Below are 13,234 nucleotides of genomic sequence, written 5' to 3'. Positions count from 1 at the left end.
TAAACAAATATGATACACAATGGTTTCCTTTGCTAATGTTAGTAAAATTGATCTTTGACAATCAAGGAGATTCCCTTGGCTGAATCACCTCAAGTCTGAGGTGTAATAAGACAACAGATAAAAAAGAAGCACATCTGAAATTACATTTCAAAATTACATTTACAATATGTCGCCAATGTATTTTGTAGTCCTGAAAATACTTAATGGTAAAACAAACTTATTAAAGCAGTAAAAACTCGAGCACCACAATTTGATGCTACTGTATGTTCTTTAAACCAAAAAAGGTCAAACAATCTTGCGCATGAACATGATTTCATGTTACCAAAATAAACATGTTAAAAGGTTGTGCCCAAATTATATCATCCCCATGGCTCATTTTATCAAACTAGGAATCGATTCCTCGGGTGGAGACTGGACTGACAGACAGACGGATACTGCCGCGTCCACCCACCTAGGCACCATCGTGCAACTGTGCAACAGTTGCTTGAGTGACATCACTGATTACATCATAAATCACTGATTTATGGCATCACAATCGTGACTGACACCGCCGCCACAGACACCACCCACTTTGCCAATTTTAACAAAAAAAAAGAAGAGAAGATTGTCCTACTTAAGTATCCCCAAACAGGCCATCACTGTAAAAAGTAAGAGGCTGCTTTCGTACAACAGAGTACACAGTGTTAATGTGTACTGATAATCAACATGGACAGTGAATGATTATTTTGCAAAATAGTCACCAAATGTAATTATACAGAGAAATATTAGAACAAACGTTTAACATAGCTAACATAATACAACATAACATGAAGAATTTTCCATTCACAATTGGATTCTTCCGACTTGCTGGGGTGACACAAGCGCTCTAAGTGCAAGTAGCCTACATGAGGAGTTTCAAGAAAGTGCTTTGTCCATTAACAAGTGATACAGAAATTTACAGAATTTACAGAAATTATATGAAATCAAGCATCAAAATACAAAAAAGAAAAATATACAAAGATGATTGAAATTTCTGATGTGTTTTGAGATCTTGTAAATAGGACATTGCATGACAATAATTGCAGTATTTGACATTTATAGAATAACAATTGTTTTATGAGTACACCCTTAAAGTACTCAACTGGTTATCTGTGGCAGGAAAAATATATTTTTTATAAAAGGTAAAGTAAAAAAGCAGCATCTTCTTCGAATCTAACTTAGAGCAAATATATTCAACATGGTGACTTTGGTAAACAAAATGTATTGCTGAGGCCTTCGTATGTACAGCATCTGCATATAGATTGTGTATTTGTACAGATTTCAGCAACATCTATTTAGAGACAGCCTAATAGGATATGGGAGCCATACATTTATTCATTGTGCATGGGCCAAAGTACCACCATCATAGGTCGAAACTGCATAATGTACCATAAGCTGCCAGCTGGATACTTCAATTTGCGCCAAAAGAATATGATCTCTATTGCACACAGCCACTGTTGTCCTCTCTTTCACAGAGGATCTATGCATATTTTGATTTCACGTTTCTAATGTATGTTTTACAGCAGTATGATGGCAGCGTTATATTTTTTGCTGCACAAAGGTTTCAAGTTTTATGATAATCCGTGCAGTACATTCCATCACCCTCATTGCCACCTCAGATGTGTATCTGTCATTGGGGATCTGTGGAAAGGGCAGAAGATCAGGGTAGCGAGTTCTTAGGCTGTCCACACCGTAACCTTCTAGGATCTGAACGTCATTGGCAAGTCCTTTTAACTGGGAGTTGTACTCCTCCACCTTCTGTGCCAGAGCTGTTGGTTTTACATCTTTGTCTGACTTTCCTCTGACCGAGTAGTCAGCAGCTATCAATGCTAGCTTTGTGGCCAGGCAGCATTTGAAGCATACCCACTCATTCGCATTTTTATGAAGATCATTCCGTGCAGCAGAAAAGTTAGCTCTTGCTTGCCTCAGCCACCTGCGTGCTTCTACAGGGTTTCCAACAGACTTGAAAGTTGGGGGCACAAAGAAACGGTTAGAATGCGATGAACCTGCATAGGTAGTGTAATGTTCCCTGAACTGTTGCCTCTCTGACTTATGACTTGTTGCCTCTTGGTTCCATGATGTATAAAACCTTTGAAATGAGAACTTCTCTGACTGGAAGCGGGCTGAAGATGTCGAGAATGATCTCCTGGAAGTTCTCTCTGTATTTTGCTGATCAGCCAAAGACTGTTTCTCCATCCTGTTGATCTCATTCTGTAAGTGCTTGAAGACCTCTGTGGCAATGTCCAGATTATCTGCATTTTTGTCTGGATGCCACTTCAGATACAACCGGCGAATTATCTTCTTTCTCTCTGATTCAGGAAGCTTCCAAGCTTGCTCAACAACTAAGGTCACTTCTTTCAGAATCTCAGGCAATGCATGCAGCTTGAGCTTTTTTGGAGATGGTTTTTGGGCAGGGGGTCTGTGATTTTCCTTTCCCAGTGGAGGCACCATTCGTGGACCAGAGGAACGACTGTCTGGGCTTGTTGGAGTTGATGGGGCACTACTGTCTCGCACATGAGTACTTTCATCTTGTCTGGAGAATTTGTACAAGTCAAGGGAACTGACTACTTTGTACTCACTGTAACCAATGTCAATCTGGAAGCATTTCCCAAGGACGCTTGGGTTGTCTTCATCTTCTTTTTCCACTTCTTGGACAATGATGGCATATGTGTAGGTAGGCTGGTAGGACCCATAGATGTCTCCACCTTCAGAGTCTACCAGGTAACCCACATATTCACCTGGATAAAATACATTCATGGGATCCATAAGGAGTATGTGATGTATCTCAGCTGGTATAGGGGTTCCAGGGAGGGGCAGCTCAAGTTTTGAGGGCTCTGATGAGTCATACTTTACTCCAAGGTTGTCCAGCTTCTCTGTGATTCTGTAGATGTCATTACAGCCCAACATAGCAATTAGATAGGATGTGTCAGATATCAAATTGTCTGTTGCAGACTTCAGTGTCATAGCCAATGCTAAGAGAAAATTAATGTCTTTGCTGTCTGAATGCTGTATATATAAGTGAATCACAGCAGTCCCATACCTCTTGAGGAAGGCGAGTGTTTCGCTGCGGCTGTGTGGGATGGGACTACATCCTTTGACTCTTAATGTTGTCTGAAGTTTCTCAAAACAGGAGACTTTCAATCCTTCACAAAGTGCTTTGCAGAGCCGTATGGCTTTTTCCTCATTCACAAGGAATGCATTGTCATTTTCATGCTTCATTATTCTGATCAGTCCTGTGATGAACTGCTCTGATGACAGTAACAGCTGAAGGCGACCCTGAAGTGAACAAAGAGCTCCAAATTGGCACATTCTGGGAGAATCCTCATCTAGTTGCTCTTCAAGGATGCCACTCAGGAGCCTTGGCCTTAGCTTTTGTGGAAGTAGCATGATCAGCTTTGTATGGAAAGAATGATCTTTGCCCAGATAGCACTGGCTCATGTCCACCAGCATCTGAACACCAACATTGCCATGAATCCGGCTCTTGTAGTGTGGGGCATCATCGAACACTAAACTATTAGATTTGGCTAATCTACCATCATGGCTTGGCAGATAAAATATCAAATCTCTGAGACTATCAAGATCTTTGCGAATTTCCACTGGATCATTTTGGAGACTTTTGAACAGTCCCGAAACAGCCCTTTTCACAGTTCTCATTTCATTTGGGTCAAGCTGCTTGCCCTCTGAATTTCTGTAGATGCGGCACAGCACTTCCACATACTGTTTTGTTGATACAACATCTTCTGTGCCAAGAAGTTTAAACAGCTGATGAAAGGTGCCAAGTTCTAGTGGTAGTTTGTATAAGTAGGGCTTTAAGTCTGATTCGTTGTCCAAATTAATGACAACTTCTTCAGGTTTCAGCAGTTTCCATCCGTCTTCAACCATGACAAAAGCCACCCCACGAAGCTGGTAACGAAAATCTCTTTTATCTGCATTGAGGAACTCATAGGTGGACCTTAAAACTTTGTTCCTTGTTTTCACCATTTCATCATCTGGATTTGATATGTTGCAGATGTTCTTGCAGTTACTTATGACTTTCTCCAAGAGTGGTTCCAAGTTGACGCTTAACATGTTCAGCACTTGGTCAAGCTGTTCCTGTCCACTGAGTGTGCTCCCCTCCTGGTCCTTTATACTTGATGGTGTAGCTTTTTCAGGTAGAATAGGGCAAGATGTCCAAAGCAAGTGAATGATATCTGTTTGCTTGAATTTGGGATTTACTTGAGACCCACTGAAACGAATGAGAGGAAGTGTGCCACTAATTTCTTGGTACTGTGAATGAAGCTGGATAAGTTCTTTTGGGGCTCTCTCGGGACACAGGAATGCTATCATTGAGAGCTCTTTGAGGAAAGAACCAACAAATAGATCCGTTCTCTCATTGAAAATGTGATTCAAGAGAATATCGACAATGGTTTGTGCCTTTTCTTTGGTCCAGCTCTCTGTTTGGGCTTTGATGCTGACCTCTTTTGCAAACTGCAAAACCTGCTGCTGAGACACTACATGTTTGAGACCTATGCTTCTCAGGAAAGTTATCCATGAGCTGAGAAACAATGTCGCATTCTTGGGCTTTGACACTTGCTCAACTTTCTTGAAGAAGTCATTTGGTATGAATGACTTTGCAGGTAGCATGACTTCAAACACCTTCACCGTCTCATCATAGAACAACTTGGTTGACTTGAGTCTGTTTGTGTAATCATAGATGAATGACAGTCCCTCCAATTTCTCATAGAGCTGATCCTTCATCACGCATGACTCTTCCATTGACAAAAGTCTCTCCTTCAGATAAACGATGTGCTCGATTTTTGCATCGTAGGAAAGACTTTCAAACTTTGGCAGTAGATGTTTCAGGTAGACTTCCAAGTCATCAATTGGTGTGCATCCAAGGAAACTGTACAGTTCTTTCAATTGTGGACTGTCAGCCAGAAAGGCACAGGATGTAGTGTGAGCCCATTTGTCCATGTCTGCAGCAGGAATGCTTTTTCCCAGCACATAGCACGACCCATAGGTTGCAATGCTAATGTTTCTCCCACTAACTGCTTTAAAGCAGGGGAGGAGTTTTAGGCTCTGCACATCCTCTTGTGTGAGGTTAGCCAGGTTGCAGTTGAAATACAACAGAAGAGCCTCACAGTCTTTGTCAGTCAAGTTTGCGGCTTTAAATGCTGATGTCTGAATCATGTATTCCAGTGCCTTCAGAATACTTGATGGATTATCAATGTTTGCTGTGTGCTGTGCCAGAAAAGCCATGATGGGATTCTCTTTGATGCTGATTTTGTTCACAGCAAGCTGGATGCACCCTCCTTTCATCAGGGTGTGAAAGACTTTGTCATTTTGTCCATGTGGGAAGATGGCTACATTGATCAAGCTCAGGGGCAAGAGCACATCATGCTCAGGGACAACTATCTTTTCTCTGGCCAGGAATTTGATTCCAGGTAGCAATGCCCAGTCTTTCAGAATGTCAAGCACCGTGTCAAAACTAGGTCTGAGATCTGCCTGGTCGTCCTTAACAGCAATATTCTCACTGATGAAGTGCCATGTGTTCTTCAGCCAGGATTCACTTGCAAAGCTGTCTCTCCACTTGACAGGGATCTTTGTTCGGTACTCTCTTGGAAGAACAGAGCCCACTAGTTCCCCAAAGCTGCTGATGTCAAAGGTCTTTGCCACGCCTGCCTTAAACAGGATGTCGCTGTACTTGATGTACAATGTGTTGATGAACATTTCTTTCCTTGATGAAATCAGCTCATGGTGTGTTGTCAGGAACTTTGGTCTCTTGGAATCAAACACCTGCAGCATATTGTCCATCGTTATCAACAGAGGCAGGCCCTCTATTTTGACTTCATCCACCTCTACATCTTTGAAGCAGTAGTCGACTAGAAGCTTCAAACTGTGGAAGAGCTTGTAGTTTGACTGTTGAAGTCGACAGGGGAGTTTTCCAACTTGGCAAGATGTGTCTGGCGATGAGAACGTGTGTAGAAAGTTGCGGACATCCTCTGGTGTGACATAACTCACTGGAATCCCTGCATCTTCCAAACAGAGGTAAAGATTTGCGGTCTCATCGCAGCTGTGAACCAGGTTGAAGCCAACATCCAGAAGCATGGTCTTGAGCCTATACACATTTTCAGCCACAGATTTCCTTGTGGTGATGTTGTACTCTGTGTTTTTCAGGTGTTGAAGCTCATCCTGTAGCAGATTGTCAAAATAGGCTCTGCCTTTGTTTGTATTGGATGTATTCACCCACGAAATGTAAATCACAGAGTGCATGTCTGAATTGTCAATTTGTGGCGTTCTGACCACAGGAAGTAGACGCTTCAGGTCAGCATGAATGCAGTTGTACACTGCTTTAACCAGGCAGTACCAATCTGGCTGTATATCAAGTCTGTTGACTGGGAAGAAGAACAGGAACTTTCGTAAACTGTCTTTAACAGCATGAATCGGCGTCCCTTGTAGTACAGTCATGGTAGGATCAGGACCTGGGAAGTACCGTCGCTTCAGCTGAACCAACAGTTCCACATAGGCAGGGGCTATCAATGATGTCATTAAACTGTTATTCCAATCACTCCTCACGCCTACGCCATTGTCATCTCTCCACAGGTTTCTTCTGGCAGAATCAAGGGCAAAATGCCCATTGACATGAAAGGGTAAGCCAGTCTCCAGTGAAAGGGGCAGGAAGCAGAAAGCTCTGTGTGCTTTTTTATAGTTGTGGCTTACGCATGCAGCTACCCCTCCACGTGGAAACAGAGTTATGTCTTGATTTTTGTGGGCTGAGATCACACTTTTGGACACATCTTCAATGTTCGGGAAGCCAGATCGGTTGCAGATCATCCATGTAGTCAAATTGCCATCACTGTCCTCTATATCCATTGTGTAGGTTATCTGTTGGACTGGGATAGCAGCGAGCTGCTTCTTTTTGGTCACACTATCAACGACTGAGGCATGAAACTGCTTGCGTTTTAGACGATCTCCATCTGTTATTTTAGCAGTCACAGAATACAGAACTTTGAGTTCTCCTGTTGTGTTATCAATTTCACAGATTGATATTTTCTCCATGTGGTTGAGGAACATCAGAAGCTCTGCACCATCAGTTTTTAGCTTATCCAGAAGGTTTTGCACCATTCTGTCTGATGCAGGGACAGAACTGACCTCTGATGTTCTTGCCATTTCTTTAGAGCGAATGGGGAATCGGAACATTGTGCTGCGTTCCAACTTAAAATGAGCCCCTAAGTAAAGATTCAGAACATCTGAAAATTGAGATCTGAAGTCATTGTCCAAATCCCTAAACATCCTTCCAGGACTCACAGATGTTGCCCCAGGTGCATACTGTGCATGTGGATCAAAGATGCAGAGAATGTCATTGTTTGAGATGAAGGAGGGGCAGTCAGTGATGTGATAGACAGAGTTGAATCCGATACCGTATTGGCCAGTTTTGCCTGGATTGGCCTCTTTTGTTCCTCTTCCAAGGTTCTGTATTCCTCTGACATCATCCTCTGTGAACGTTTGGTTGTTGTATACACAGAGTGAGGGGCCTTGCATTGGAATCCATTTATCATCAAATATTCTGTCTGTGGGGTGGGTTCTCGGGTCAAAAACAAAGTAAATTTCAGTGGCTTTGGCATCATCTGCATTTTGAAGCAGCTCTTTTAGCATTTCCTTTTCTGATGGATAAGCATTGAGAATGCTTTTAATCCTGCTTGTGAGTTTTTCTTTCTGTCCAAACTCACTCCCAAGTGTAGTGAAGCAGACATTTGAGGCATACCTCTCCAAGGCTTTGTGACGTTTGGGGACTGCTCCTAATTTCACAGCAACCTCTCTTGGAATATCCGCATGGCAGTATTTCACAGAAGTGTCTCTGACTTTAATCCAAGGGCAGTCATTGTAGCACAGTGATTTTGATGGCTGCAATGTCAGACTGGAGTCAGGTAGAAGAATCTCTCCATAATTTGCTCTGCAGTATTCTTGGTTTTTGTCTCGGATCAAGCTCCATATTCCTTCACTAATGATCCTGCGACAGAGCTGGAAGTTCTCCTCAGAGAGCGTCTTCCGTCCGCACTCTTGCCTCACTGTTTCAAGAACAGCTGAGAAACCATCAACTGTGAAGCTTGACTGTACCCCAACGTTCTCAAAGAGCTCACGGCAACTGTTTCTGTACTTGTTGGGGAGCTGATAAAGATGTGGGGCTGCATCAAAATTCAGGTGGAATGCAACTTTAGAGGGATTAACATATGTGTTCTCCACCAGAATGGAGTTAAATGTTTTCAGTTCCTCCATTATGTGCCTCTGTGCAGTATCATCCTGTAGCATCTCCTCATGTAGATATTTATAACAGGCGTTTGTAATATTTTCCTGATACAGCGTGACACCATCAAATGATTTAGACAGTTCCTTCAGTTGACTGATGACCAGTCCAACGGTGGGCTTCCTTATCAGTCCAAGACAGTCTTTCACAGCCAATGAGATTGGGCCACAGCCTTTGAAAGATGGGGAGTTCTCATTCAGGATTGGCTTCATCAGACACACTGTGTCCTGGTGTTCAGTTGTGAAGAGCTCTCTAGCGGAGAACATGGTTGTAGGGGAAAAGGTATTCCCATGCCATGGTAGTGAAAACCCTGCAGGTCTTGACAGGAATGGAAGGAACTGGATTCCCTGTAGCTTTTCTAAGAGCTCAGCTGCTCCTTCATCTCTCATCTTCAGCTTCTCATCGACGAGACTAAGAAGTATACTGCTGCGAGAGCATGCAGCTGTATGATCAGTTTCATTGACACCAATAACAGATTCAGCACGTTCAATCAGGTCCTCCCATGAGAGATCATCCTTCACCATGCCCAGCTGCACCAGCTTAACTAAACACACAGCGTTTAGGTAGTCATTTGAAGTTCCTTCAGGAAATCTTCCATCATCAGCGTTGTAAAGTTTAGCAACTCTTCCCTCTGGGTGGATGAGCCTGGAAGGCAAAACCAGTTGCTCATTGGGGCCAGAGCATGGGATGCAAGGTGTAACTCTGAGGATGGATGCAAATTCTTCCAGTTTATCATTCAAGACATACTGCATCAGGGGGTCTCGAAGCTCTTTGTCAATTTCCTGGATATGAGGGAAAAAGACATCTGAGAAGAACTGCTTCTCTGTGAGAGTGTTCTCCATCAACTTCCCTTTACATCCAGCATCATCAAATCCTTCCTTCACCCAGTCAGGCAGCTCAACAGCGCAGAGGTTTTGTGAGCCGCTCTTCTTCAGGTATTTCAAGAATATCTTGAAAGCAGCAGGACCAATGTCTGGCCTGCAAAGTAAGGTGTCATCGAGGAATCGTACATATTTGATTGACACCCAGGTTTTGCCATCTGAGAAGACCTTTGATTGGTCACTGTCACCTCCTTTGGCTATTTCTTGGTAGACCCCCTGGCTGACCAATGTGAAGTCATCGTGCACCAGACTTGGATCAGGCCATGCTGCGTAATAGCTGTAGTCAAGCAGTTCTCCACTTTCAGCCATTGAACGCAGCATACTCAGTGCTGCTAAGTATGCCTGGACAATGACATGTCTCATGAACACTGAATTCCAGTGCCCTTTAGTGTCTGTCTTCCAGATCTCTTTGCGGTTTGAAGTCACAGCAAAGCAGCCATTGATATGGATAGGTAGGCCGGTTTTGATTCTGAGGGGTAAGTAACAAAACACCTCTCCGATTGCGGTGGCATTTGTCTTTACCGTCCATTTCCGATTCTCTTCCTCTGAAAGCAGGACAGCCACTCCTCCACAAGGCACTAGCCCGAGCCTTTTTCCACTCTCACCCAGGGAAAACTTGAGTGCTTCAGTTACATCCATACATGAGCAAATGAGCCAGTTGGTGACCTCAATTGCCTTTTGGGGCATTTCATCTGTGAGTCTTCTTGTTTGAACACCTTTAGCAGCCATCTCAAAGTATTGGTTAGGATCTTCCTCTGAACCTCTGAACAATGGGGAGTGGAGATCAACGATGCGTTTGAACACATTGTGAAACTCCTCCACAACAATGCGTATGATGCAGCCAGACTTGGGAACATCAGCAGGGACCCTGTTGGTACTTGCTACCTTCTTCATAACTTTTGCTGCAGATTTCAGGATGCTCAGAGGTCCATATGAGGCTTTGCATGACCACACACTTTTGTTTATGGTAACAACATCTTGGGCTGCAGCTGGGTTTGGCTCTTCATACTTGAGATATTTCAAGACCATACTTCCAACGTGCTGAGTGAACAAGATAAGCCGATGGCCACATATGCTGAACTCATCAACAAGGGAGTAGATGTCTGTGGTGTTGTAGTAGACGCTGCTGATTTCACTCAGTGAGGCCTCCTGTTCTGTTCTGAACGGGAGTCGAAACAGTGTACCATCGTATTTGTATGGGGATTCCTGAGCAAGAGGAAGTTGGCAGTTGAAGACATTAATGAAAGGTTTGAACTGGTTTGGGAATTTTCTCAATCTTTTCTGTTGTTTGCTCCAATTAATTTTGATCCCCGGATTAGACCTGTCTCTAATGTGCTTGCTGATGTGATTGATGTTCGGATCAAACATGATCATGAACTCTCTGCTCATTATGATGGGGATATCGGTGATGTGATAAACGGAGTTGAAACCCAAGCCAAACTTGCCAACTTTGTCTGCTTCACATCTCTTCATTGATCCACCTAACCGAGTGATGTTCAGGAAATCTGTATCTGAGAACACAGAGTTGTTGAAAGACCACAGGGAGGGGCCGTGACAAACAATCATGCCGGGGTCAAGCAGGTTCTCTCGGATGTCAGTGTTCTTTCGCATGTCGATAAGGAAACTGCATTCTGTTGCATTCGCATCATCAGCATTCTGGAGAAGCTCTTTAAATATATCTGATACAGATGGATACTCCTCCAGAATGTTCTTTATTCTCACTGTTAGAGGTTCTCGTTGGCCTGATTGCTCAAAGCCAAGGTTCTCTGGATTTATCAGCCTTGTGCTGAGACATGGCACTTTCAGCCACTCTGCAGTTTTCATGGGGATGTCATCATGGACTAATATAATGGGTTCTGATGCATCTTCAAGCAAGTCATTCAAATCATCCACTTTGATGTCGCAGTAGGTGCATTCATGAATGGGCTTCATGGCCAATCTACTTGGGTCCTTGTAACAAAGGATGGGCACGTGCATGTCAACATCTACAGCTATCTCACTGTTGTACAGCCATCTCAGGATGTTAATCAAAAGTAGAACATCATGTTTGCTTTCTTCTCGGGTCATCTCTTCTTCGCACCTTTGCCGGATAGTGTTGATGACATCAAACACATGGCTTGGGACAACCTCTTCAACTGAGCCGCAAAACTTGAAAAGTTTGTAAAACTTTCTAATGGTCTTTGGCAAGGAGTACAGGTAAGGCTGCAAATCTAGGTCAGGAATGGGCTTTAAGACTGTTTGGCCAGGTGATGAGAATGTCTTGCCTGTCCACACCCAGTCAAAAGGCAGTGACTTCATTGCTTCTCTTGCATCCTCTAGATGGGCTTGCATGAAGCCGTAAATCTCAAAAAGGATCTGTTGGAACTGATACCAATCCTCTGTGGTGAACGCTTGAGATTTATGCCAATCATTCACTGCTTTCAGGTGCTGTAGTACTTGATCCACCTGTGGCTCCAAAGTCAGCTTCAGCGCCTTCTTCATACCTGCAGATGGGCGCTCAACAAGTGCTACTGAAGATCCCACAAGTACTGCATGAGATAGATCACACATCTCAGATAGAGAGCAGACGTTGATAGTGTCTCCCATCCAAGCGAGAGACTTGGGGTAATTTAGAGGCCTTTCTTTGCAGACAGGTACCCATTTCAGTTTTAGCAATGATGTCTGAGCATCAGTGGACTTTACCAACTTGGTTTGTCTGTTAAGTATTTGCAATAGTGTCTTTGCCTTTTTCACAATAGAGTCCCACTCTGGTTCTTTGCTGCTTTGTAACTCCTCAATTTTCTTTGCCACTTGGAGTATATCTTTTTCATTGAGCTGCACTTCATTTCTTAGTCCCAGTTGCCTGAGTGAATGGATAATGTCAGGGGACGATGTGAATGTACTTGTGGGAAACCTGGTTTTCTCTTCCATGTAGAATAGATCCTGTAGAATCTCCAGCTCAGGATCAAAGAGTTCCGTGGCAGTGACAGGCTTTCCGGAAGGCGAGTGAATGAATTTCAGAGCAGAAAGCCATCCAATCACAGAAGTGTTTTCATTCTTAAGAAATGACATATGTTTAAGTGCCCAGAGCATGATTTTAGTTATCTCATCGTTTGTGTAGAACCCCTTCTCAAGATCCTGAATGACCAGCTTCAAACATTCAGTTGTTTTCACCTGTTCTACATTTAGCATCTTGATGAGCCGTATTGATGCCTCATCACTGCAGCCCACAAGATTGATGGATAACTTCACATCTGGTGGATACTTGGCGGTGTGATGTAACGCTCTGGCTCCTCTCAACGATGTCAATGTTGGGCTGCCCTTCTCAGAGCAAGGCCCTACTTTATCAAAGATGGTAAGCTCCAGCAGGATGCGCTTCTCCTTCTCTGTAATGTCAGACAGCCCAGCTAGAAAGTCTCGCAGTGCAATCTTTTCCTTGGCTGAGAAAGAAGCGACTTGGTTGGCTAGTCGCTGCATTGACGATCTATCCATAATTTGCAGGAGCATACTAGGAGAGGATGGATGTATATAATTCTTCAGAAGAGGGTGCTGCAAACATGAATCCAGCTTTTTAACCACCACTGCTCCAAGCTTTTTCATGATTTCAAGAAGGCTTTCAGAAGGCGGGGCCTCTTCCACATCTACAAGCATAATGGGGGATGGTGTTTTGAGACGTAGGAGCTCAACTTTGTCCTTGCTTTCCTCGAGTGGCACAAGTGGGATCAAAGGCATGTCTTCAAAGGTACTCAGGTCATCAGCGAAATTAATATAGAGATGCTTCCAAACCATCTTTAGCCAGGAACATGTTGGATGCCTGATCTCTCTGTTTCCAGGATCCCACTGGACTGTGAAGTCCCTGTTAGGCCAGGCTGTTGTTAGGATCTCCTTGATGAGTCGGGCTGATCGTTCAGGGGTTAGCACTTGTACCTGAGTGCAGGGTCTTCCTGTTTAAATCACAAACAACAAAATTCAAGTTAAAATCTCTCCTCATTAGATTTGTTGTTAAATTCATTAACATTCATTCATTCATTATCCAAGTCTGTTAAGTTAGTTGGGTTGTTGCTATTGCACA

At 43.4% G+C, this 13,234-nt stretch overlaps 1 protein-coding gene across 1 annotated transcript in view; it reads right to left on the bottom strand.

The window, feature by feature from the left end:
• Positions 1-1,557: 1,557 nt before the first annotated feature.
• The window catches only part of sacs (sacsin molecular chaperone), a gene marked incomplete at both ends in the record, with an annotated part of 30,377 nt that continues 18,700 nt past the window's right edge, over positions 1,558-13,234 (bottom strand). The window contains one exon of the mRNA XM_083636628.1: positions 1,558-13,106. Coding sequence (XP_083492754.1) covers positions 1,558-13,106 — 11,549 coding nt within the window. The remainder of the gene's footprint in view (positions 13,107-13,234) is intronic.

The sequence above is a fragment of the Poromitra crassiceps genome, assembly GCF_964638095.1.
Source record: "Poromitra crassiceps genome assembly, chromosome: 5".
In the NCBI taxonomy this organism is placed as follows: Eukaryota; Metazoa; Chordata; class Actinopteri; order Beryciformes; family Melamphaidae; genus Poromitra; species Poromitra crassiceps.
This window is presented reverse-complemented; position numbering and strand designations above follow the sequence as displayed.